Genomic DNA, 27,691 nt, shown 5'->3' with positions numbered 1-27,691 from the left:
ATCTCTTAGGCATAGTAATTAAAACTTAAAATGTAACTTTGGCTCTCACACAGTGTTGCTTATTTGTGACCCATAATTAAGTAAATGCCAGGCGAGAGTAATAGACTGCACTCAAAATCAAGGGGCAGGTTTTAAACTTAGGATCTGATTGAGCAGATAAGAAACCGCCCTTGGGCAAGGAACTCCTCCGACCTTGGTAAAATGTAGATTTTCTCTTTGATAAAATGCAGATACAATAATGATAGCTCCAACCAACCTTCAGTTGGAAATGATGTCTTCAATTCGGCGTGTAGCATCTAGTTAAACAGAAAGAAACACAAATGCAGTCATCATCGGGATAAAATAATGCCAGCACAAGAGGTTTAGATGCTAGCAGGAAGATACCAAAGTAAACAGCCGGGAATGTGGAATCCTACAGGCAAACAAAGCTTAGGAAATCAACAGCAGGCCCAGGGTCCCAGTCCAGCTTGTCAATCACAGCTCCATCCCAGTCCTTGCACTGACAGGTCAGTCAGGTGCTATTTTGACCACAGTGCCACCAGAATGTCCCTTGGATGCTGAGCCATTAAATAGTTTTGGGGTGATCCAAATATATTTTAGAATCCTTTGATTCTTAGGTGCTCAGCTGGACAGCATGAACTGTGGCCTCGGGGAAGATTATCTAGAAACTTCTCTGTGAAGATCCTCTTCGGGGTCCCTGGTAATGAGCACCTTTTACGATTTTTTAAAGTTTTGCTATTTTAAAACTGAATCCTCCAGATTATTTCCATTGTAGAAATACTAAAGGTAGATCCATTGTAGCAAACAGCACACTCCCACAACAGCACAATCTTTCACTTCCCTTTGCTTTTTTGCCCTTTTTATATGTAAAAATTATTACCTTTCAGCTGCAAATTGCCTATATTTGAGCACTAATGAAGCTGAGCACCTTTTCATTTGTTAGTCACCAGGTTTTTGTTTTTTTCTTATGAAGAAATGTCTATTCATTCCTATTGTTACTGTTTCTTTGGATGATATAATATTATTTGTCTATTTAAGGGTTCTATCACATTTCTTGCAAAGCTCTCCAAACTTCTTTTGAGAAATAAATGCTGTAATTATTTTACCCAGAAAGTGTTCTGGGTAAACTGTGAAGTGCCATGTGCCTGTTACTATTACTGAAATGCTGACCTTGTTCATTAGCCTATGTTAGAATCCTGTATCTAGCAAAGAAAACCTTGTTAATTCAGAAACGATATGACTAGAATGTCAGCTGCATGGGCCAGAGGTTTTCATCTGTTCTTGGTGCATCCACGGCACCTAGAACAGTGCCTGGCATGCAGCAGGTGGGCAATACACACAGAGCAAATGAGTGACAGGGGGCAAGTTTTTAACTTAGGATCTGATTGAGCAGATAAGAAACCGCCCTTGGGCAAGGAACTCCTCTGACCTTGGTAAAATAACAGCACTTAAGAATATGCTACATTCTTCAGTGGAGGGGCCCCCAAACAGCTTGACTACACAGCAGCCATGACAGGCTTAGGGGCCTAGACACAGCTTCTGTGACAGGCTTACTGGAAGGTACCATCCAGATACAGGACATCACCCAGGGATCCACCCAGGGCTGGGGAAATCCCTGACATCCCAAACATTCCAACCAGTCTATAAGATGGCCAGATGTCCTTGAGCCTAGTACATATAACTATTTCCCTTTCTTACCAAAATACTCCTAGACAATTATAGTAGTCAGCCTGGGGCCAAAGGAGGTAGGGAGGGAGGAAGTGGCCAAATAAGGGAACAGACTTTGGTGGCTAGCTTTAGGAATGTAATCTCACAGTTTTTAGCAAGGAAGGGGGGATGGGGGAAGGGCAAGGCCTGTTTGTCATGCTCAGGCCTGCTAGAGCCCCTCCACCTTCCTTTCTCTTGAAAACAGAGCTGAGTACAGTGTAGAAGAGTCCACAGGCCACAGCTATGAAGCAGTTATCTTAAAATCCTCAACATGCAAGACCCGTGTCTCAGAACCTAATTTCTCTATGGTAACATCACAGGCCTAATTAGCAATCTAACCTCATTTATTTGAGAAATAAGAGACAAGAAAGGTTTAGTGATGCAGGAGTAGCATTCAATGATTTGATAAAAGACTCAAAGGCTTGCTTTGTTTTCAATTTACCAACATCTAATTCCTGAATATACGGCCAACCCGCCCTCCTCCTATGCCCCATTTATCACTTTTCTGGTACTTGTGAGAATACTGTGTATGCAAGGTCTGGAAGAAAGCACAGTGATATGCCTTCATAATGATGGATTCTTTGATGACCTCTTTGGGGGAAAGATTTTAGATAGATACTTATGCTGATAAGAGATGAAATATAATGACTCATGGGCACCTGGGACACATCTTCTTCCCCAAGGTTTTTCTAACACGTTTTGACGCCAAGTTTCTTCGTAAGGTGCCCTAGTATTTCTGGGAAGATCTGGGAAAGAATTTCATGTGTGTTTATCACTTCCAGTGGGAAGTAGCATACCATGGCTAACCTCTTGGTATTTGAGTCTCCTGTTTACAGAGATTCCTGTGTACGGTTAGGGGTGAGTAACCCAGTTTCTCTGAGCCTCAGTGCTCCCACGGGGCATATTGAGGATTAAATAAAATAATGTATGAAAAGCTTCTAGTATCAGAGTCTCAAAGATAAGCATGCAGTAAATGGAAGCCATAACTAAATATCTTAACATCACATTTATTAGAGATGACCTTGACCAGTCACTGAGGTGCTATTAGGAAACGAGAGAAAAACAACTGAGTTCAAAGGTGAATGAATGCTTTGAGATTTTAGAAGAGAAACAAAACTAGATCCTTACGAGCAACCATCCCAGAAGTAATTCGTCTAGGACATGTCAAGGTTCAGTTTCAAGAAGTGGAAACGTGTGTATGTACCAGTGGACATTCATACACTTCTGTAGCTAGAGTTTTCCTGCTTGGCCCACAGTCAGGACAAGTCTTTGTCACCCGCCAGTCCCACAGCCGCTCAGACCCAACCAAGTAAATATTATATTGCATACAAACTGTATGGCCGTGGCAGGCTTCTTGCTACCTGTTCTTATAGCTTAAATTAATCCATTTCCATAAATCTATACCTTGCCACGTGGCTGGTGGCTTACCGGTGTCTTCACATGCTGCTGATCATGGCGGCGGCTGGCAGTATCTCTCTGCCTCAGCCTTCTGCTTCCCAGAACTCTCCTCTCTCCTTTTCCCACCTACTTCCTGCCTGGCCCCTGGCCAATCAGTGTTTTATTTATTGACTAATCAGAGCAATTTGACATACAGACCATCCCACAGCACACTTCTCACACTTGCAAGTAAGGTTGACCTTCCACATTGCTTGGGAATGCAGTCAGAAATGTTGTATCTGATGCTGGAGCTTGAAGTCCAGAGGGCAGACTGCTGGAGAGACAGGGCTGACACAAGAAGAGCAAGGTGAAACACAGTGTGAGAGATCTCAGAGACAGGGTGAGACCCAGTGGAGTTCTTGCTCATGTGTCTTCAGGGATGTAATGGGGTCTCTGCCATTGGTCTCGGACCCAAGCACACATGTACGGCCCAGGAGCTAGAGCACATGGAGGAGGATGCAGAGGAGGGTAAGCATTGCAGGTCTGAACCCCACCTTCCCATCATGCAATGTCTTAGTAGAGTACTTCCTGTCTTCACCCCACAGAGGGTACCGAAGACAGAACAAAGACACTGTGACACCAAGTGTGGCTTGGTGAGTCAGTGACTTGACTGGGATCACTCTGACAGGAGGACTCGTGACGGGTTACTCACAGGAGTAATGCCCCATGCTGTGCGCCAGCACAGATGAGGATTCATGGAAGTAGGGTCACTGGAGTTTCCTGTGTAACTTCAGGCAGCTACGCCATGCATGAGTTCTCTCTTCACGGCAAGTGTTTACTGGGTACAACCCCAGGGAGGGTCTCCTGAGTTTTACAAGTTTCAATGTCGGAGTCCAGCTCCAACCTGTCAATGGGCTCTTGTGGGGAGGAGAGAGGAATGAGGAAGTGTTAGATAGAAATACAGGTGAAGAAAAAAGACAGAGACACAGGATGGCTTTGGGGGGGCCCTTGGTCAATACCCAGTTGCCTCGAGTTTATTCTAATGGGCTTTTTATACATTAGCAAGGGGAGAGGGAAAAGACCTCCCCCTTTCAAGATCAAGTGTTGATCTTTCAGAACATCTGGTAACCATGCCCCTGGCCAAACCATCCTATTATGCAGCCCTGCTGGGTAAAGCAAGCTCAGACTTTCTGACCTTGAATAAGGCCTTATCAGGGAGCCTCTGTGGGCCCCCACATTTCATGAACTAAGTCCCTCCCTCATGGCCACAAGGAAATTCCTCAACCTGGAAGAAACAGTTATCCAACAAGTGTTCAGTACAAAAATGGCTGCTCTTCACCTCCATCCTTTGAAATGTGTGTGCCATCATCCACATGAGTACCATTCCAAGGATCCATTTGAAGGAGGAAAATACTGAGATGGAGACAGTTTGAGCCATTTGTCCCAACTCATCCAGCTGAAAAGACCAAGGAAGGGCCTCAGAGCAGGCGTAGTGGTCTTTAATGTGTACAGACTTTAACACTGTAAAGAAAGCCACAGGCTCCCCAACGGGCAGATAGGGAAAGGGCTCTACAGATCCCAGGTTAAGGCTTGTGCTCTGCTGTTGGGCTGCCTGGGCTGGTCACCCACATCCAGTGGCTGAGGGAGGTGAACACTTCAACCTTGGTTTGTCCCCACATCCTCATCAGACATGTGGGAATGAGTATAGTCCTCCTATCAAAGATGCTAGGTAGAGCCAGGGAGTTAATCCACAGGAATTCTCTGCAACGGTGCCCAGAATTCTAGGCATCCCATGAGCTAGGCTATTACTTCCGCAGTCTGTTCTGTCAGCGGATCTCTGAGTATCTGGCTGTGACTAACTCCCGATGCCCTCCTGGGTGTCTCTCCAATCCCGCGTCAGCTCTGGGTGAGTCTGCCTGTGGAGAAGCTGAGTCAGACCGGCAGTCTGCACTTCCGCAAGTGTGCGATTTTTGTTTTTGTTTTGCTTTAAGTTGTTGTTTTTCATTGTTTTCCCTCACCCTGGAAGCCTGGTACCTGTTTGGAATAGCCATGTTCACTCGCCGCCCTGGGAGCCAGCAGATCATTAGCTATGCCTCTGAGAAGCAGGTGTGCCATTTGGTCTGGGTCAAGCTCAAGCCATACAGTGTGTATGAGATTCGAGCTACGCTAACTGGGATTCGGGCTGTGCTTTGGGATCTGACAGAGCCTCGGAGACACTCTCTATCAGGAGGGTAGATGAAGTGCTAGAATGCACCAGAAGAAGAAGATGATTAGCTATCTCTGAATTCCCACCCAGCTAGAGAACAGCAAATTACCATCAGAATCCCCAGGGTCCCGCACATTTTTACAAGAAGCGAAGAGTGTCCGTCTATTTTTTTTTTTTTGAGCAGGTGCCGGGAGAAGGCATCCTTGTGCTTGGTTTCTGTTCCTGACACTTAGGCCCCGGGTGACTCCTGAAAAGTCGCTCACCTTCCGTCAGTTTCCACTTCTTCATTGGTTACAAGGACATAGCACGGTGGCTGCTGAGACGTCAAGCAAAGCAACGCTCACGAATGTGCCCGGGGCCGGGCAGGTGATCGGCCCATGCCTAGAACTTGTTGAAGTGGCCACTGAGCCCACAACTTTTGGGTCACATTTGCTATTACTGCCATCTTCCTTTTAGTGTGCTCTAATTTTTTTTCCTTTGCCCTCTCCTTTCCCCCTTTCTGTTCTTACCTGCCCCCTTTTCCTGCCTGTGGCTCTCCTACTTACTATGCTTTAGTCAGCCCCCACACTCACACTCCCCCACTCACACACCCCCACTCACACCCCCCACTCACACCCCCATACCCCCATCCCTGCACTGTGCTATGCTGTGCCGCACTGTGCATCCCCCCAAAAGCATGTTCTCCTGTTCTATTTTGCCCCTGGAGACATTTAAAGGATCAGAAAAGTAACGTTTTTTTGGTAACTGTCCAAATACTTCTTGCGAGCTGCGTGGACCATAGGTCTCTGCTGCCGCTGCTCAGCTCTGCTCCTGTGATGAAACCACAGATAAGAAAGTGGACTATGTACCAGCAACATTTTCTTGAGAGAAGCAGGCTGTGGGCCGGATTTGGGCTGCAGACCCAGGGCTGGGGTTGATTGGCCTTCAGATTCCTCACACTGATCATCTGTTCTCTGACATCCTGACCTCCACTGAGACATCCGGGAAGCCTTTAGTGCCTCTTGGGCTATGGTTTTTCCACAGTACAGGTTTCAGACAGCAGTTCGAGTTCAAGTAGTGATTGGAGAGGGTGGCCTGTGCTACCTGTCAGGTTAGAGGTGGTCCTGGGCTACATAGAGAGACCCTGATTCAATTTAAAAAAAAAAAAAAAAAGAAAAAGAAAAAGAAAAGGAAGGAGAAGAAAAAGAAGAAATGCTCTTTGTTCTTACCTGCATACCTCATGTATGAAAAGTCTAAAGAAGTTCTGTTGGGTACTTGGATTATAGTAGCGCCGTCAATTTAAAGCTTTGAATAGTCGCCATAGGCAAAGCAATATAGAAGCCTATGGTGGCCCCTGAATATTGCATGATTACTGTGTCTCCGGCTGTTTCCAGGTTAAGTGTGCACCGCCTTCACCGAGCTGTGAGCAAGCGGCTTTCACACTGAGTGGCGGTCTCCACAGGGTTCCGGATCCAACCCTGTCCTGCGCCACTCGACTCTTGCACGGTCCTCTGCTCCAGCTTGGAGCCACCTGCAGCCATATTAAATCATGGCAGCTGGAATCACTGAGACCCTCCCGACAGCAGGCCTGTGATGTTTCCTAGTGGAGGGGGGAGTTTCAGGGACCACTGCAAGATTCTCCCTAGGTGGTTTCTGGGGTGAAGGGGCTTGCTTCCAAACCTGACAACCTATACCATTCCCAGGACCCACCAACGCTGCTTTTAAAGAAGTCCTAAGAGTCCCCTCCCCGTTGAGGTTTTCAAGCCTCAATGGTCGTGCTAAGATTACTGCTCTCACGTGATTACTGGAGGGTTAAATGAGGTAATGCTTTAAATCTTACTTCAAACGCATTATTAATCTAAACTGGACAGTGACGTGGAACTCTATTGCTGCTCAGTAGATGACAAACAGTCAATGTAATTTCATCAAGATGCGGCGCACGCATCGCCTGAAAGGAACAAAGGGACCATGTTTAGCACTTGGAGCTGTGCTGTAGAGACCATAGTCTCTCTCCACTCCACTATCCACTTTTTTTTTTTTTTTGCTCCCAATTCTCTGTGGATTTCCTCCAGTTCTTTAGCTTTCTGGTACCTGCCTGGTTTACCTATTCCATTCCCTCTGCCAGCATCCCTCTGCCATCAATTATGCTCACTGACTTTTTTTTCTTGTCTCCTGTGGTGGGAGAGGAGGAAAAATAGGTCAGCTTCGTCCATCAAAAAAGAAGAGTGAATTTTGAACGCCTCAGCTATTTCTCGGCCCACCTTCTCTTTCCCTTTTCCTTTGTGGGGAGCCTAGCTGTTTACTCTTCTTACTCCGACAATTCCCTTCTGGGCCTACAATTCAGAGCTAGCACCGAGTTTAGCAGGCACCTGGCCCGTTGGGTACTCTTAGGAAGGGTACTGCACAGTGGTAGCCCAGTGGACTCCTGGGTAAGGAGCCAATCCTTTTCCACTCAGGTTCAGGTCAAGAGATGTCATCTTGTCAAAGGCAAAGCAGCTCCCTAGGAAAGTCACAAAATTATAAGACCAAGCCCACATGCTGTCCAGAAAGCTATTTCAAACTCTTACGGACTGGCCACGCCAGTAGACTAGCCTTCCAAAAACCTAATAACCATCCCTCATCTCTAAGCACTTACCTGTTCAGTATTCAGAGGATGTGCCTCCTCATATTCTGATAGCTTGGCTGGCTCACATTCAATTCCTATTTCTTCACAACATTAAATTATTTTTAGTTTCCCATTTCCTGAAAGCTAGTGATTAAAATATGCAGTATTTATGTTAAGTAGCAATACAGAAATTTGCTAATAACTTACTTTTATATAAATGAGGATGCATGCAAATGCTTTCTAGATGCTCAGTGCTGTGTGAGGTACACAGGGTGAAGGACATGGTCCCTACCCCAAGGTCAGATTTCTAGAGTCCAACACAGTTTATACTGTCACAGTCTATTCCACCATCCATGGCCTATATTGCAGCCAAGAGCAAAAGAGCAGGGCACAGGATCCATTTATTCCTCTAAGTCAATGTTTGGGCAGCATTTTTAGCAAGCTGTGTTAAGTGTTTTGTCATCATTGAGTATCAGTCAAGTTCCAAGCAGTTGTCCAGTTTAGATTACTAATGTGGTTGAAGCGATTCCCATCTTCTTTGCTGTGGGAAGCTGGTGTAGGAGTCTGAAGACAGCGGCTTCATGGAGCAGCAACTTTCTTTCATGACAGTGTGCTCGAAGCAGCACCAGTTAGCATTTCCAGAGATGTGCTTACTCTGCTCCCCATTTATATAACGTGTCACGTCCATGAAGTCGACAGAGGAGGGAGCTGGAAATAGACAGCTGGAACCCGTGTCCGAAAGACAGAACTCTTCCGCTGTGATGGCGCTGAGAAGGACTGGCCAACTCCTGCCACGGAAATTTTACTAGCCTCTGAAGTCCTTCGACGCCATACAGAAAACAGACCACAAAGCACCAAGAAGGATGGAAAGAAGTGAGTTCCTACTTATTTTCTGGGGATGAAGAATGTTTTCAGCAACCGTACACTTTTTGCGGGGCTCCCCATAAAGCTTGAAGAGCAGTTGTTCCCAGCTTCTGAAGCCACACAAGATCCTATCATAACTCATGTCTGTACCTCAGCTACATGAACATAGGCTGTGTACCATGGGTGAAGTATTAATGCTTTTTATACCCAGCCTCATTCTGTAGCACAGGAATAATAATTGCGCCTACCTCCTAGACTATAGGAAAGATTTAACAATGAACTTTAATTCACAAAAAATGAACTGTTTTGTGTTGAGTGTACAAGGTGTCATAATGTGGAGAAATGAGATGTGCTTTTAAAGATGCCACTAATAGCACTGGGATGACTCTGCTGATTTGCCTTTTGTCTTTTGTTTCTCCTGGCAATCACATAGGAATCCATTCATGCTATGAATAAACTGAAGGAGTTAGGATACAGCAGAATGCCTAGACAGGTCACTTTTGGGGGTCAGGAAGACCCACAATGCTCTAAGCAAAGTCCCTTCTTCTCCAGTGCTCTCTTGGGATGCTCACGGGTGGGGCTCCTGCCTGGGCTGGCTTTGCTTCAGTGATCTCATCTGTAAGAGCAGGCAGCTGGCTGCTTGCTAGAAAGCCGTTTGCAAAAGGACACATTGTTTTTCCGCAGCTGTGGTGTGAGTGGCATCGAAGCGATTGGCTAAATCAGAAAGCGGCCTCGTGTTATCTTTGAGTCCTCTGCTCCCCTGTGGACATCATCACCTTAGATATGTGGAAATCACGATTGGGACTCAGTAAAGAGAGGCGACACCCCTCCAGAGTGAGACCTGCCTGCCCCTCCTGTGCTGCAGGCTCAGGGTGAGCTTGTCAAGGTCAGCTTCCCCCTGGTCAGTGACCAGGAGAACAGGTTCACTGTGAATCTGCTAACAACCCGGGAACCCAGTTCACTGCAGGGACAGAGGGGTGTTAATCGCTGAGCAGGCAAGACAGCTATTGGCCAGTAAGGAGACAGAAGGATGTGAAGAAGATCGTTCACATGCTTTTGAGGTCAGAAAAATCCCTGATAGATCGTCTGCCCTAAAATGGAAGAAGGGTTTTGCCCACATTCGTATCTGCCCTCTAGGCAGATTTGCTTGTAATTCTTTTCTCCATTCTGGCCCCTTGCACTCTGCCTCACAAACATCTGTGCAGATTCAGCCTCATTGTTTGCCCTGCCTGTCTGCACCATTGACGTCTCTAATGATTAATAGTCTATTTTCAGTTCAATGATTTTTGTTATTTGTTTGTGTTGAACTTTACATCTGAGAGGGGATGTGAGACATTTGTGCTGAGCTTACGCTACCTAACATGCCTTCTACTGATATCCATTTTTGTTGTAAATAACAGCATTTCCTATTTTGTGGCTGAATAATATTCCACTGTGCATATATACCAGGTCTTCTGGATCGTTTCAGCTGTTGACAAGCATTGTGGCTGATTCTATAACTTAGCTGCTATGAATTGTGTGCTGTGATAAATATGATGTGCATAGCTCTTTGTTAACTGAGTTATTCTCCCAAGGACACACTCTCTGTCAGTCTTTGACTATGGTAACCAACTGTGCTCACTGATGTAAAGACAGTCTATGGAAGGCCAAGGGGAACCCAGAGGCTCAGTCATTGCTTTCAAAGGAGAGAGTCCAGGCTATCATGGGTAGCCTATAGCAGGGTGTGGTCTGTGTGTGGGGTTGTACCCTCTAAAGATTTCAGTTTTTCTTGTAACTGGGAAAGAGAACATCCCCTCCCATTCTTGGTTAGGGGACAGGAGGATACCATGGCTGAGAGTCTCACCAGATTCTCTGCAGTGAGGAAAAGAGGAACACTGGCATTCTGGCCTTAGAAGACGGGAGGAGACTGCTCGGGGGCAATAAGTCACCCCCACCCCCCCCCCGGGACTGTGGGTGGGGCCCGCCTAAGAGCAGAATATACTGCAAAGACACACAAGGTTTCCTCCAGCTGGCTCCCAGTCTGCTGACCCTCACTACACGTGTTCCTTTTGACCAACCCCCTTGTAGCCAAAGCCAGGACTTGCACGTCACCTGCCTCTGTCCTTGTTGCAACACTGCCCACCTTGCCATAGCACGGGACCAGACTGGCAGAGGAGATTCAGAGTCCGACCTTGACCTTCACACCAAAGGCAGCCTCTTTTGGAAACTTATAAAAGCTGAGGGTGTCACGTGACAGTGAAATAACGATGCAGGGACGCGTTTGGAGAAGGAGGGGGCTGCTTCCCGGTGCTGTGACAACAGCCTTAGATGAGGCCAAGAGACCAGGCCTCGCACTCGTCTCTTTCTTGAAGGATCAGCTTGCAGGTGACCTCAGACTCGACATTCAAGGCGGACTTCAGATTTATACTTTTGTGATGATTGTGAAAGGAGATTTCTGTCAAAATCCCAGAGGCCAAAATAAGCGCTTTTTCCCTTCCTTCCCTGGCTTTTTCGAGGTATTTTATCACAGTGGCAGATAGCCGACTAAGAGGGCGGGGCTGTACAGACAGACTGTTCTCCAGAGGTGAGAGCGTGTCCTAAGCCCTGCAGTGTCTCTGGGGATTGAACTGTGTGAGCCTCAGGCAAGTTCTTTTAACAGCTCCACAGCAGAATCACCATTGGAGAAATGGAGGAATAAGACTTTGCTTATACCTAGGACTGATCACACTGTTACTGCCAAGGGCTGCTAGTGCCAATGAACCCCTGCTTCGTGTAAGTGGCTAAGATGCTGCTAAGGATGATAACTATGGCAGGTTTACTTATTTATTTCTAATTAACGTGGACCACTTACCAGGACTGTTAGGCACTCAGCAGAACTCCTGGACTGTGTGTTTACCTCCGGCTTAACCCAATGTTCTGTTTCCAGAACACAGTCATGTCACCAAGGTTAAGAAATAAACTGACCTGAATAAGCAGGAGAAAAATCCTTCTATCATTTTGTTTGGCCATTTCATATCCATAAAGCACCTACTCTGTGATGAGCCCCGAACAACCTGTCCTACGACTCACAGTGTGCGCCCACTGGGAAAAGAGCCTGTTCAAGGGATTCTGATCATCCACTTAAATTAGGGCTGGGTTGTGGTGGGGTGCTGGCTCAGCATGTGTGAGGCCCTGGGTTCCAGCTCCATAACTGCAGAAATAAAAATGAAACAAAGTAAAACTCAGAGAATTTAGGCTACAAGGGAAGAATTAGTTTCTCCGGAGCACTGGGGTTGGATTCTGGGGTCCACAATTCTTTCTGTCACTCATTCAGAGGATCTAGTGTGACATTTGTTTGCACATACATATTGTGTGATAATTGTGTGATAAGGGCTATCAATTGCGCCACTTATCATTTCTTTGTGAGAACATGGGCAGAGGCAGCGTGTTGGGGGTACCCCAACAGGAGCGAGGATGGCATTCAGGGTAAAGAGCTTCAAGGGCAAAGAAGCAGCCGCGTGAACACTCCTGAGCCCCGCAGATTTGCAGCCCTGGCTGGAAAAGTTGGGTGCCGATGACACTCCGTCAGACACCTGCCTTGCGAAAGTGGAAGCGATTCTTTTAGCTGCTGCTGATCCTGCCCGGAATTTACACCACGCGCCAGTGTGACTGCATTTATAGAATGCCTTATGATAAAGACTCTCTTAGGCGCTGTCTGGTTGTCCTTCCTCTTGCTAACCCCGAGGGTGAGAAAAATCAAAGCCACGACCTTTATTTGGAGTGGAGCAGAGAAACCTGATTTGATATTTTTCTGTGTCAACCTCCTTTTAAAAGTCCCATGGCAAGTCACAGAACCGGTGTAAGAACCCGAGTCCTCCAGATCCTTGTCCCCCATAATTGCCCATGTGAGCATATGTTTTCTTTCTAGAGGTGGTATGCACAGCCAATGCCTGCTTTCTTCCTGTTTAATATAAAATAGTCTCTCTCCCCTGGAATAGTCTTACTTTTCATCTTTCACAAATGTCAACTATTCAGTTGAAGAACCACTGGGAAAGTGTTAGGCTTCAGCTTTTCAATAGTGTGGACAGTATTGTAATGGCAGCCATTGTGCGTAGATCATATTCCTCCATCGGCGTGTTTTCCTTCATTTCAGAGAGTCCTACTCTCAAGTTTTCCCTTCTTTCTCTCCCATTCATTTCACAAAGGCATTTTAATATGCATTAAAGAATTCTTTTGAGATTATAATTCTCTCTCTCTCTCTCTCTCTCTCTCTCTCTCTCTCTCTCTCTCTCTCTAATGCCAAATGCTATTTATTGAAGGAGGGAAGAGGTCTGAAAATAAAGGCTTATAGCACAATGGGAGAACCCCAGAGGGCAGAAGTTCAATACTGATGTTTTACAATCTTGCATCTAAGCTGTTAACGCTCTTTATTCAGGATACACAGACAAGGAACATCCCTTAAGCATTCAGGAGGGTGGAACCCCGCAGGGAATTAGCATAGGGACGATATCAAGGTCAAGGTCAGCAAGCAAGGCAACAGTTACCCAAAACAGGGGCCAGGACCCTACAGGTCCCTCTTTTACTAAAAAATGAGCTTCTGACTGAGGTAGCGTGGGACGTCAGCAGTCACCTTACCCATCATGGAGATGCCTGCCCAGGCCACACAGGCACTCTGTCTTAGGTTGGTGAGTGCCCCCCAGGCATTACCCGTCTCTGAATACTCATTATCATACAGGCTCAACCATGTGTGAGCTGCAGAGTTAACTGCTGCCAAAGATCTCAAAGTGGCACTGGGCTTGCAATCTGTGTGTTCGACACAGAAAAGACCAACAGAGGTCCTATCCCACCCATAGCCAGTAGGCTAAAGGCAACTGAGCCATTCCCTTCCTTAACGAGCCTTACTGCAAATTGGAGTCCTCGTGGGATGGTATTGAGATTATAATTTGATTACATGTCTCTCTTCCTTTTCCTCCCTCTGAGCCCTCCCATATTCATCTTCCCACTCTCCTTCAAATTTATGCCCTCTTTTTTAAACTGATTATTATTTCATCTACATGAATTTCTTTTCTCAAATAGTATGTCCTGATTACAGTTCCCCTCCCTCTACTCCTCCCAGTTCCTCTGACCTCCCCTCCCATCTGGGTCTACCCCCTTTTCTGTCATTGGAAAACAAACAGGCTTCTGAGGGATAATAATAAAACCAGATAAAACAAAAGCTAACATCTCGGAATAGGACAAACCAAACAAATTGAAGGAAAAGATCTCAAGAGAAGCCGCAAGAAACAGATATAGATTCAGAGACCCATTCGGGCACACACTCAGAATCCCACAAAAACACTCACATATATGTGATGGATCTGTAGGGTAGAGAGAAAAAACATATATATATATATGCATATTTAAATAAAAAAATAAAAATAAAACATAAGATACAATTTTTAAAAATCCCTGGTGTGACATTGTAAGACAAGGAACCACCTCCAAACATGCCGTTGAGTTCACTCTCCATTGGCCATCTCCTTCTGGGCATGTGGCCTACCCTCAAGAGGACTTTGTTTCTCCAGTGAGACTTCCTTGAGAAAACTAAATTTTCATTTGCAGGTGGTTGTCAATTGGAGATTGCTTCTGGGTAGGGATGGGGCATGTGTCCGATTTTCCTTCCAGCTCCCTAGGGCACCATCTGGTACAGGTTCATGCAGGCCCTGTGCATCAGCACAAATTTTTAACCCTTTCACCTTCTTCGGGTAGCAACCTCAGCAACGCATCAGTCCAAACACTTTTTTTTTTTTTTGGACTGATAAGCTTCATTTATGTTGCAATATAAACTTAACAAAGTCTTTACAAAAATGTCCATCTTTAACATCTTTGAAAACACAAGTGAGTCAGATCCAAACTTTAACATAGTACTGATAGGAAAGATTTAACTCAGATGAAGGCCAATCTAGAAGATATTGCATGAGAAAAAAAAAATGCTCTTGGTCCTAAATCCTCCACCAGGTGTAAGCCTTTCATTCATCCCACCGAAAGGCGAAGCTTTGTCCCCTTCCCTTGTGATCTTTTGAAGTAGCCGTGCGTCCTTTGAGTCCCCAGTGAAATGGCTTTCTCAGAAGTGGCTTTTATGTCTCCTTGCTCCTGGTACTTCTTGAGGGTGCTTTACTGCTGTTTAAGCTGCTCTTTTTTTTTTTTTTTTTTTTTTTTTTTAAGCTTGTTTTTAAGTTTGACTTTGCTTGATTTTATTAACTGGTAAAAGCTTGGGACCAGTTCTTTATTGCTTCTGGCCTTCATTCTTAGGCTGCAGGAAGCCTGGTCTGCCAGGTTCTCCAGGGGCAAGGGTCCTGTGGAAGTGCTGGAAAGCGCCAATCCAAGAGCACCTGTACAGTAGGAATCACAGAACTGTAGCCTAAATCTTAGGAGGGTGGCACCCAGGCTGTGAGAAAGTTTGACACGCCCTGTATGAGCCGCAAGAAGTCCCTCAAAACTGAAAGTCTGGCCCTCTCTAAGTTGTTTCCTTCTTCTTGTTGTTGTTACTTTCTTTCTCTCTTTTTGATCTTTCATCATCAACATATATTTCATCGTAACTCACGCCCAATGTCTTCATTGTCCCGTTTAGTAACCGGACACTGGACAAGCGCTTCTTCCCTCCTCAGTGTGTGAAGCTACGGTTGTGTTTGCGTTTCCTCCTACTCAGCATTGATCTTTAAGCAGCCCCTCCCCTGTAAGAGCCTTTTGTTGAGGCATGGGAGTATCACCTGACCCAGCAATCTCACTCCTGGGTCTTCACGGTGGAGAAGCCTTCACACAGAGAATATAAAGTATTCTTTCCCCAAAATGCCATGTGAGGTAACGTATGAATTAACTAGCCATTTAGTCAGTCCGTAATGTTTACGTCAAAATAACAATTTGCCCACAGCAAATACATAGTTTAATCTATCAATGTAAAAAGTAAAGCTAAAGCCGGGCAGTGGTGGTCCACGCCTTTAATCCCAGCACTTGGGAGGCAGAGCCAGGCAGATCTCTGTGAGTTCAAGGCCAGCCTGGTCTACAGAGCGAGATCCAGGGCAGGAACCAAACTACACGGAGAAACCTTGTCTCAAACCCCCCACCACCCCCCCACCACCCCCACTCCCCCACCCCCACCCCCCACCCCCCCACCCCCCCACTCCCCTGCCAAAAAAAAAGTAAAGCTAAAATAGGCTACTGTGGTTGATAATGAATATGCAAATATGTGATACAAAATGCTAAGTGATTATTTTGACATATCTATTCCAATTGTTCTCAAATTTCTAATTTTGCCATTGACCAGGGGAAATTTCTCAAAATGTATTTCTTTCCTTGATAGCTACCAAATTCATTTTGATAAGTATCAAGTAGTAGTTACCCCTCCCTCAAGGAGTGAAAATGGGATTTGGGAGGCAGAATCAAGAGAGCCTCAACTGTGTTTGTCAAAGTCAACATTCTGTAGAACCGAGTGTACACCCAGCATGCTCATCTGCGTTCAGAATGTCCTGTAACTTAAAAGTAGGGGAATGCTGTTCTTTGAAATACTTTTTAAAAAGTCTCAGCATGACAGACAATGCCCTTTCCCAGTCTGTCTTCATTTGTCACCTTAAAGATGGGCCTCTTGGGTTTTCCTCTTCAAGAGTGTAATAACTGTAACAAAACGAAAGCGGTCTGTTCTGTTCTGGAAAACCCTGGTTCTGGGATGAAGCCCTGCCTAGCGGAGTTGCTGAGCTAAATCAGCCCTCTTGTAGTATTCTGTACTCACGAGATGAGCCAGCGATGATCCGAGTTTGTTCTGGTTTTACAAACGCAGGAGAATCTCAGCCAAAACGCACCATCAGGCCGTTAACTTCAACATCTTTGAGGGCATGGTTTGCCACGGGGTGCCCCTGGTGACTATTTCACGAGGCAGAGTGGTGTATGAAGCAGGCGTTTTCAATGTCGCAGCGGGAGATGGGAAGTATGTTCCGCGCAAACCATTTGCTGAATCCGTCTACAAGAGAATCAAGCAGCGAGACCAGGTGAGCCCCCCCCCCCCTAGTGACCAGTGCCGTTTCACCGCCCTGGGTATCAGGTTGGTTGTCTATTGCTCATGGTGGTGGCATCGTGTCACAGTGGGCTCAACATGCTCCTGGGGCATCAAGATTGACTGGAGAGCACAGGCACGCCCCAGCTTCCAATCAAAGAACTTCTAGCTACTTTCACAGACATCTCTCTTACAGTTTTCTTGACTTTTTTTTTTCTTTTCCCCATGACAGGGCCCTATTCACCATTTGGTAGTCAGGGTCTTCCAAGAGCCAGCACAGATGGATCAAGGCACTCGTTGGGGGATGATTGGAGATACCTGTGAGAGAGAGGAAAAAGGAGCTGGGAAACACTGAGAGCCAAGAATGTGATTCGAGAATGACCCGAGAGAGGAAGGAGGACAGGAAAGAGAGGAGCACATTCTAGATGGCTGGAGTTCAGACCAGGCTGGGCTCTGGTTAGGGGGATTCTTTGAGCCACCTCTGAGCATCCTACCCAGTCATTGGCGGGGAGCTGCCGTGGGAGGCATGGCCTGTCGGCACACCACTGGGGATCTTAACTCAATCACTATGCTCAAGGAGGAGTTGTGCTTCCTTTAGCTAAAAGTCTGCAAGGTGCTTTCTCAGGGTGACCGCCAGAGGTGGAGTTTGGGGAATATGAACACTCCACATTGCCCAGCGGTATGGCCAGAGCAGGTTCCTTGTCATCTCTGGGCTCTGCTTCCTCACCTGAAAATTAAACATTTCTATCCTCAAATTAGATTTTTAAATGTCAGAATTAATATATGTCAGTCCTGTCTCTTTGCTTTCCCATAACTGATTCTGTAATGAAGGCTCACAATCTTTGTAACAACTCAGTGATAAAAAAGAGGTGTTTTTTTTTTTCTTGTTTTGTTTTTTTTTTCTTCGAGACAGGGTTTCTCTGTGTAGCTTTGCGCCTGTCCTAGAACTCGCTCTGTAGACCAGGCTGGCCTCGAACTCACAGAAATCCACCTGTCTCTGCCTCCCGAGTGCTGGGATTAAAGGCATGCACCACCACCGCCCAGCCGAGGTATTTGTTTTTAATTTATTTTCATGTTTCATTTGTGCAAAATTTTAAATATTTTTTTTTTAAATTTCACCAAATGCACTAAAATATTAGAAAAAAAAAACCAAACAAGTTTAGATAAAAAAGTTTAGAAATCTGCAGTTTGAGGGTGGGCAGGCAGGCCTGTGCTCTCAGGTGGCAATAACCAAGTCTCCGATCTGCCCGGCTGCCCCGCAGTGTGCTCCCTCCTGCTCTCCCGGCAGGCTTCACTCATGCTTGCCCCCCAGGGTCTTTGTAACCCATGGATTCCCTCCGGAACTCACCCCTCTTTCCACTTTTCAAATGTGTACCCCTCCCCAGAGTTCTGTAGCTGTTTCTAATTCATTTCATTTAGTTCTGATGGCCTCTTCGGTTTCTGTGTAACATCTTGTGGATTTGTTTCATTTGCAGATTCCCTGAGTCCATTACACAAAATACCTCCACTTTTCAAATAATTTCCTAAGGTTTTGCTTAGGTAAACCCGTGCTCTTAAATACTTTAAATTCCTCCCAAATGCCACAAGTCTATTTTTATCTTCCCCCTTTCCTTTTTTTCTCTCCCGTGCTGGGTGACACCTAGGACAGATCCTCTAAGGCCTTCATTTTCCTGCTGAGCCACACCCTGGCCCTACAGTTCTGTGTCCACTGTCTCTCAGTCAACAGACATGATATTTAAGATGGTGTTGAGTTAGCTTCGGGGTTAATTTAGAAACTAATTTTGACACTGACAGGTGACAGGGAGTAGCTGCAGGGATCCCAGGTATTTCTGCTGGTCTGTCACTTAATGAGCGTTCCTGAAGGCAAACCACGCTGCTAAGGACTGACTGCGACAGACAGACAGACAGACAGTGAGGCAAAGGCAGAGATGTCCCTCATTTTGAACATTAGAAAACCGAATAGTCAAGGAACCAAGAGGCTTGTTCCGGGCTTGGAGGGAAGTCGCAGCTAATGAGAGCATGTGCTGATCTTTTAGAGGACCCTAGTTCTGTTTCCAGCAGTCTCATCAGGTGGCTAATGACCTCCTGTACCTTCAACTGTGAGGTCTGATACCTTCTTCTAGCTTCCATGGGCACCTTCACCCATGTGACGTACACATGGAGATAACAATAAACGCCTTTAAAAACAAATAACGACTGGGGCTTGAGAGATGGCTCAGCAGATAAGAGCCCTTATCGTTCTTTTGGAAGACCCTGGTTCAGGGTTTTAGGGCCAGCACCTACATGGTGGCCCATAACCAACTATAACTCCAGTTCTAAGAGATCTGATACACTCTACTGGTCTTGCTGGGTACCAGCATAGCACACAGATATACATGTAGGCAAAACATTTATACACATAAAACATTTAAAAAATTTTTAAGTACAAAAAAGATTATGAATCTAAAGGGAAGTAGAGGCAATTTTTAAAAAATTATTATTTTGGAATATAGGTAGCTAATCTTGCCCAGGACTTTTAAAATAAGAAGATGAGACATTAAAAAAATTCTTAAATTTTGCATAAAAAGCCGTTCAAGGAAGAGCTCTAACAGGAAGGAAGGAGAAATGAAAGAAATAAAGGGAAAAGACAAAAGTAATAGAAACTTAGGTATTTCAAGTCTCCTGAATGAACAGACTACGTGTTATTAATTCCTTACCAAACACAAAGAAAGCTCTTTGATTTCAAATGGATTCTATCTCTGTAAGTTTTGTGTATTTGGAGTATTATGATTTTCAACAAAAAATTGAAAATAGGAGCCTTCCCTAAGCTCTTCTCAACCCGTTTTCTCTCTTCGGTATTAAGCCACCTTTCCTGGAGAACACGGTCACATTGCACTTTACAGAGAAACCAGCAGAGCTTCCTGCCGAAATATATGACTTCAGAATACTGCTGCCAAAGCTTTTAAACTGTCTTGTATCTTTGCAGCGATAAGCATAATTTTCCTTCTAGATAAGAAAAAAAAAATCGAGTGGATGGCTGACTCAGTCCTTGAAATGGGTATTTTCCATTCCCAACATCATAGTTTGTCAACGCCTTTCTCAAGGTGGCAGTGTGAGAAAGGTGTTTAATTCACGTCACCAACTGCCACGCAGTCCTGATTCACCAGATTGATGGCGAATAACCAGCAAGGGCGAGGCTTACGCTGGAGCCGGCTCTTGGACCTGAAAGAGACACTTGGTGTGTCTCTGTCCAAGTCCTCGTTGGTGTCAGTTCGGAAGCTCAAAAGCAGACGTAAGGGCACATTTGCATCGTAGAAATAGGCAAGCGCTACATCGGCGGCGTGTTAAAGACGGGAGATAAGAAGAGGGCTTGCTGTCACTATTCGCCAGACCCCCGCTGCAGGAAAGCCGCTTTCCCTGAGACCTGAGATGCTCCAAAATCGGAAACACCAGGAAATTTCAAATGCCAAATTTTATAGCTGGGACTGCCCAACCCAAACACTTCAAAAATATAAAAGACGTCTCGTCTCAAGTGTTTTGAGGGGCACTCAGCCTGTTTCTTTCTGTGCTTTGTCTTAACCATTCAACATTATTCAGCCCGTAATATTTATTGACCATCAATTAGGTGTCCTAGTTAAATTCTTACAACCCTGGAGATAAGTGGTGGTGGTCCTATTTTAGAGAATAAGAAATTGAAGCTCATGGTAAAGCACATTAACCATTAAGTTTCAAAACTACTAGGTGCATAGGCACCGCCCACCCCCATGGGGTTCCCAGTCATCCCCCTGCAGTTGTAGGGTCTCACTCCCCCTTCTGTTGACCAATGTAACAGAAGAGCCAGCCCCCAAGTCAGAGTGTTCAATGTTGTTGCACTGTCCTTGGGCAATGTTCGAAGCATATTTTAAGAATGATAGCACACATATGTCATCGTCCAGCGCTCTCTCTTCTATTGAACCCGGGAGCTGCTCACATAGTGGTGACTCACTGGGAACCCCTGGGGAGCTCAGGTTAACATGTCCAAAATTCCCTCTGACATCACCAGGGGCAGGCTGGGTTTCATGCTGTCATTCATTTTGTCTGCTAGAGGCCAGGCCAACATGGGCTGCTTGGCATTTGGAGTTTCTGCTGTTTTTATGGATATTTGAGTATCTTGGTCCCCATGAATGACATGGTATCAGTTATTCCATTGAGGTCTAGGGAGGCTTCTCTATTGTTCCTACTACTTTCAGAAATTCTAGCGTCTCCCATTCCACCCTCAGTAGATAATACAGTCACATTTTCTATCAATTTACATGCTCCTCTTCCCCTGATCAACTAACCAAAAAGCATTTCTGTAATTATGTAGATATAATGATGATTGCAATTAATGTTTATTCATAGCACTGCGTATAATTCTCATTTTGGTCTTTCTATTAACACATCACAATGACAATCATAATTAAATATGATGAACTCAAATTGAACTCTCATCTGCTAAAGTAATCCACCCATATTCTGTCAAGTGAGGGCCTATTTTTGCTTTCTGCCATTTAGGACACCCTTTCACATGTATTTACCTTCAAGCCATCCTATTTGATGATAGTACTGCTGAGATGTAAATCACTGATGCTGACTGTGATTGCCAAATCTTGACTAGGGTGTGCTGGAGAGAGGGTGTACAGGCATGACCCATACCTGATATGTCCTCAGGTCCCCAGTGTCTTGAGATGTAACTTGAGGAAGTTGATGAATAATTTTAAATAACATTGTTGCTTTCAACAGAATGATAAAAAGTTCCCAGAAGTCCAATAACCAAGCATCCTCAATTTGTTTCACAAATATTTGTTGACCCTCAGGCATGATTCAAGGTGCTAGGATACAGGGACCAGTAGCCAGCGGTCACCGATGCCCGAGGGCTCACATCCTACCTCTTTCAACCCCAGCTCCTCATGTGTGCATAAGTCTTTGTTCGTGACCTACTTTTTCATATCTCCCTGATGTGGTTTTCCAGCCGTTTTTATCAGGGAATCTGGAACGGAAGAGAGAAAGGCTGGAGAGTAGGTGAAGAGTCATCAAATAATGATTTAAATTTCCAAGTCCAGGGTCACCAAGGCAACTGTCAGACAGAGAGAAAAGAGGGCTCCTACGGCTCCTGAGGGACCCCAAACCTTCAGAGATCAAGGCTAAGAGAAAACATCCAGGGAGCTGGAGAAAGTTGGCCAACGAGGCAGAGCAAATGAGAACACGATTCCCTAGAGCAGGAATTTAAATTCACTTTCTATGTTCAGCCCAGATCATCTCTGCTCATATAGGCCCATGTGTTTTATGCTGCATTAAAAATCTGCTGAGAACTAAGTATGATAGCATTCTTTCAGCTGGAGAAACTGGGATGGGTTCTGTGAGCCAATAACATAATCTCTGAACATTGGTCCCTGGTGCTGCTGGATCTGGGGTCCATATTATGCTGATATTTCATGTTTCACATGGAAATTTGTCACTGTCATTAGAGGAAAGACTCAAGACTCAATTTCCTAAGCATGGTAGGTTGCGTTTACTTGGAAAACAAATGTTCACCTGGACTTCTGATCAATAGCATTGACAGTGCCACAGGGCGAGTGCCATTTTGTCACAGTGAACGTCCTTTGAAGCTCTGAGATGCACATGAAGTAGGATGTCAGGGTAGGGGACAGCAGAGAGGAATATGATTTGAGTCTAGTCAGGACAGAGCTTATACAACCCATCTCTAAGGAAAGGAAGATGTCAAAAGGTTAAAAGTTCTGGGAAGTGTGAGGCTAGACCTTCACTACCATAGATTTCTGCATAAGCCTGAATTGAGAATTCTGGTATGGGCCCTGAGTCTGCAGCTGGGATCCAGGGAAGGGATCCTTAGGCGGCTGACCAGCCTGTAGGACTCTGGTTCTCAGGCTGTGGGTCGCAACCCTTACAGGGGCGGGGTCAAATAACCCTTTCACAGGGGTCACCTAAGAACATGGAAAACCACAGATATTTACATTATGATTGATCACAGTAACAAAATCACAGTCAAAAGGTAGCAGTTAAAATAATGTCACGGTTGTGGGGGGGGGGGATGTCGCCACACCATGAGGAACTGTATTGGAGGTCACAGCATTAGGAAGGCTGAGAAGCGCTGCTCTAGAACAAGCCCACTGGGAATGAGGAGATCCCCCTACACACACACTTGGCCTGAATCACTGGTGTTGTCGTCTGTTCCGGAGGTGCTTAGGACAGACAGAAAGGTAACAGCTGAGCACAGCTGTACGTAGTTAAGGTCCAGGAACTTCTGTAGAAAGAGGTAGATGGAACAGAGGCAGGGGAGAGTCAGGTTGCACTCAGATATATGCACACACATCTGCCCACTTACGTTAGTTTCCCTGGAACACTCACTGAAATACACCATGCAAGCAGAACAGAGAGAAAGGCAAGACCTGGAAGTAGGAGGCAAGAGGGGGTGGGAGGAGGGTATGGGGAAAATTCTTGGTTTGTTTGCAGGGCCTGGGGTATGGCTGTTTGGTGTCGGGTACCGTTTTCACTTTGTCCTGCTTTGGGTGATAACTACGTAGGCTTCAGTGACATGTCATACAGCCTAGCTTGACAATACAGCCACATGATGGAGAGAGCGGTGTGCGGATGAAGACCTGGGATGGAGGATGTAGTCAGACACCGTGGGGCTAGATAAGTTTAAAGTCTCAGATGTGACCAGAGCATCACTTGCGTGGCGCCTATGGGAGACTGACACTGTCTGGATGTCCCAAGATGATGACAGGACCAGGGTGAAGGAAAGCTATGATGGGGATCCAGGAAAGCCTCTGACAGACCTAGAGAGGGCAGAGGCACAGCCTGGTGCTCAGAACCCAAGCTGTCTGTGCCCTGCTCTGTGAATGGGTGAAGAAAATGTGGGGCCTCTGGAACTTCCCACGTTTCTGAGAGATGGTTTATTTACCATTTCATGGGTGAGGATGCAGACCCAGAAGCATTTATTAACTTGTCAATTCTCTACAAATAATGAGTAGAAAGAGAAAGTCCAACTTCGATCAGGTCAACTTCAAAGCCCACACTATTTATTGGTCATTACAGTTTGAGTCACCAACGTGGCACCCATAATGATTTGTGTGCTTATGTGTGTCTTTGCATATTATCCTATTGACTGAGAACATATTCCATGCTAGGCACTATTCTGCATGCTTTATGTTTAACCCTCCTAACAACCCTACAGTGTAGTACAGTCCTTCACACCAGCTAGTGCCGGGGTGAAGCAAGGTGTGAAGAACTGTTTGGGCCACCTGGCTCCGGAACCCGCTCTCGTAACCGCTGAAATTGACAGCCTCATGGTTCATCAATAAAGATATGTGCATGCTTGTAGACACCATGATTTAGTTCCTTCTCATGAATTCCTTTGCTCATAAGTTCAGAAAGCTTTTCAAGTTCTGAATTAACTCCATCTGAGTCTGTTGCCTAGGGGGTCACTGAAGAAGTGAGAGTCTGCAGAAGGCCTGTTCTGAGGCAAAGCAACCAGGAAGACGAAGCGCATATGAAAATTATTCTACTGTGCAGCCAAATATCTGAAGAGTTGCTGGAGAGAAGAAAGCCCTCAGGGACTATAGGCAACTGGGATGGGAACAAGAAGAACAGGCAGTTGGGGCTGGAGAGATGGCTCAGCAGTTAAGAGCACTGGCTGCTCTTCCAGGGGACTTGGGTTCAATTCCTAACACCTACACAGCAGTTTACAACCATTTGTAAATCCAACTCCAGGGCTTACAAAGGCTTCTTCAGGACTCCGTGGGCACTGCATGTATATGGTACACAGACATACATGCAGGCAAAACACACATACACATAAAATAATAACTTCTTCTATATTTTATAATATATAATAGGTTTTTTAAAAAAAACACTTTTTTAGAAAAAGGAAGAAAAGACAGAATGAGAAAATGGGCTATAGGAATGGTGTGAAGTTACAAGAGTGTGAGACCATATGGAACATTTCCTGGCTTTCTTTCTTTTTTCTAGGAATTTTTTTTTTTTTGCTTGTGTATATGGGTGCTTAAATGTGTGTGGACACATGTATGTGCAGGTGCACATGTCATTCATATTGAGACCCAAAGTCTACATCGTGTGCCTTCCACCACATCCTTCCACTTTTATTTAATGAGGGAGGATCTCTCAATTGAGGCCAGAACTCACAGATCAACTAGTCTAGCTGGCCAGCTTGGCCTGGAGAACACTGGTCTCTGCCTCCCTAGAGCCTAGGGTAAGGACGTAGAATGCATATGATAGATCCACAGGCTATTGCTCTCACAATTCATAAATGTGGCTAACCTGGGCATTCAGTGAGTAAACCAGAAGAGAACAATGACATTCGTTCTATGGTCTGTTTCAGACCTGCACACCCACACCAGTACAGCGTGCGCCCTACAAAGGAGAAGTCTTCACGCTGAAATCCAGAGAGACGGAAGAGGATGACAGAGCTGGGACCAGGATGCACTCTTCATCCGGGTACTGTGGTTAAGCAAGGGCACAGTAAGTGTTCTGGAATATCAACACATGATTAGCAGCACATAAAATTAGTATCTTTCTTCCCAGGCCTATGAAGAGTCCAGAACTTCAAAGTGGAAAGAACACTGATAAAGGCCTTGATGTTAAAATGTTAGAAGGGCAATGGTGATTGACAAGCCTTGAGCTAGCTAGAGGTTCATTCTCTAGACTGTTAGGGAATATTCCAAAAGAGCCCCGGAGAATCGCCTATGAGTGCAAAGCGACAGGCTAGTTGTAGGCAGAGAGGCCTGCCTACTGTACTAAAAGTATGTTCCATGGTCAATATTTAAAAAACAACTGGAACTTTGTGTGGGAAAAAGTGAATCTTTGCATTGTAAATGCTGTTATGCGTAACAAATGAATAAAATTGAGGAAATAAAGGAAAGTTGCATAACTTTGTGAGAGACAGTTTTCTACAAGTACTTGGTTGTATCTGACACTTGGTTTCTGGAGGAACGTAGCTCCTGGAGGAACGTAGCTTCTGGAGGAACGTAGCTTCTGGAGGAACGTAGTTTCTGGAGTAACGTAGCTGTCGCTATACAAAGACATGTGAGCGCTGGTCAGTCCTACACTGTCCTTTGACAGACAGATCTCCCTGTTTGGAAACTCCTACGATTTCCAATTTTTTCCGGTTTTTTCCCCCTCCATTGTTTTCCCACTCCATCAAATCTCTACTAAAGGACAGTGCTATAGTTTTAGCATCTCTCTAACATCACTTCCGCTGACTTAGTAAAATATACACTTCTCCCCTTTTGGTGATTTTACTAGATTCTGATTATTTTTTTAAAATTGTGATGTGTATTTGTAGGTCTCAACATGTAGCAGTCTGGGAGAGTCTTACACTAGCTGGCAAGTTCAGCTGACAGCCTGTGGGCCACAGAATAGCTGTTAGTACAGCCCAACACACAATTGTAAACGTAGTTAAGATGTTGTGAGATGCTGTTTGCAGTTGTTGTTTTTGGTAACTTGAGTGTGTGGCTCTCAGTGTAAAGCTTAGAAATGACGGACGTCACAGGGCAATGTCAAAGGGTCAGACACTGATGTTGGAAGCTGACCTGATCGATGAAGGTGCGTGTGTATCGGCTGGAGCCCTGCTGGATGCAGGCCTGGTCTCCTCCCTTCTCAGGCACTGCACACACTCACATCTGACAATCTGTGCCTCCCCGATTAAACCGTGTGACCGTGGGGACTTGGATAATGAGCACTGGGACAATGCAGGCCTGGCCCCTCAGCAGCGCGCTCTCTCATTGTTGGATGTTGTCATTTTTTTAAACAACACTAGCTCCAGGCTTCAGTATTTCTGTCCTTCCCACATTACTGAAATTATTCGTGTGATTCAGAAAGATTATATTTAAAATTCTGGAGATTAGCGAGAGAAAGAAGCGGTGCTGGGTGTGATCACATGCTCCTTGCTGCTTTTGTAGGCATAGGCTTAGTGTTTACTTTGATTAGAACATTTCTTGGCAGTAGCTGGAATTCAGTCTCTCTTTGTGAGGGAGAATGTTACACTGAGTGCCTTTTATTCTCTTCAAAGGTAAAAGCCGAGCGAAGGCTCCGAGGGGCCCTCCCTGCCTCGCTGTCAGGCCCTGGAGAAGAGCCTGTCATTTCAACTCCCCGAGATCCTTTAGGAAAAATCATCGCTCTGGGCCTCTTTGATTTTTCTCTCAGAAGCAATAGCTGTCTGCCTCACAGTGCCTTTGTTGCTGCGGAAGATTGAGGATATAAATGAATGTTATTGGGATGGGAGGTCTGCATGAAGATTCATTGATGAGTCTTTTCAAATGTCATCTTTTCTTACACTAGATTTCTTTCTTTGGGTTTTTAAAGATAACTTTCTTGTGTAAAGTTTTTGTTGTTGTTTCATTTTGTTTTAATGGATATATTTGTTCAAAATAGCACTGTGATTTTACATTTGATTACAATTAATAAACACTAGGAGCTTCATTTTGTGTTCTGGTATCTGAGTCCCACGTGTCTCCTTCTACCTAGTGGGTGGGATGAAGACCCAGAGAACCGGTTCAGACAAGAGAACATGATTTCTTGAATTTTCAGTGGCTCCTGTAAGTCAAGTCCCTTAATGGATCCCAGGAAATCAAATCAGGTGTTCAACCATTAAATGAGTCTGAGGCAAACTATCCAATCAAATCACATCGATGGACTCAGGATTTGAGGGGATTAAATGGAATTGGCATCCTCTGGAGATATGTTGATCTGTTCTTCCCAAGCCCTTTCCTGTGTCTCAGTCCCTCTGTGCATCGAGATTGGGTTTCTCTTTCTTTTTCTGGGCAGACAGGCCAAGAGGGATGTCTTTGGATGTACCCACACTCTGACACACTAGCCCACAAGAGGGGGTGTTTGCACCTTTAACAGAGGGCAGCGGGGGTGCGTGGTGGGTGGGGGTGGCTCAGCTGTCATTTGTCCTGAGCACACAGAATAGAGGATGATGGTAAGATGTACC

The 27,691-nt window shown here is 45.3% G+C and overlaps 1 protein-coding gene across 1 annotated transcript in view; it reads left to right on the top strand.

Annotated features, from left to right (window-relative positions):
* The window catches only part of Dpys (dihydropyrimidinase), an 81,739-nt gene extending 54,547 nt beyond the window's left edge, over nt 1-27,192 (top strand). Inside the window, exons 8-10 of the mRNA XM_028879289.2 lie at nt 16,510-16,717; nt 25,079-25,218; nt 26,768-27,192. Coding sequence (XP_028735122.1) covers nt 16,510-16,717; nt 25,079-25,207 — 337 coding nt within the window. The 3' untranslated portion in view covers nt 25,208-25,218; nt 26,768-27,192. The remainder of the gene's footprint in view (nt 1-16,509; nt 16,718-25,078; nt 25,219-26,767) is intronic.
* The last annotated feature ends 499 nt before the right edge of the window (nt 27,193-27,691 follow it).

This window comes from Peromyscus leucopus, chromosome 20 (genome assembly GCF_004664715.2).
Source record: "Peromyscus leucopus breed LL Stock chromosome 20, UCI_PerLeu_2.1, whole genome shotgun sequence".
Lineage (NCBI taxonomy): Eukaryota > Metazoa > Chordata > Mammalia > Rodentia > Cricetidae > Peromyscus > Peromyscus leucopus.
The sequence above is the reverse complement of the archived record's forward strand: the minus strand, read 5'-3'. Positions and strand labels throughout refer to the sequence as shown.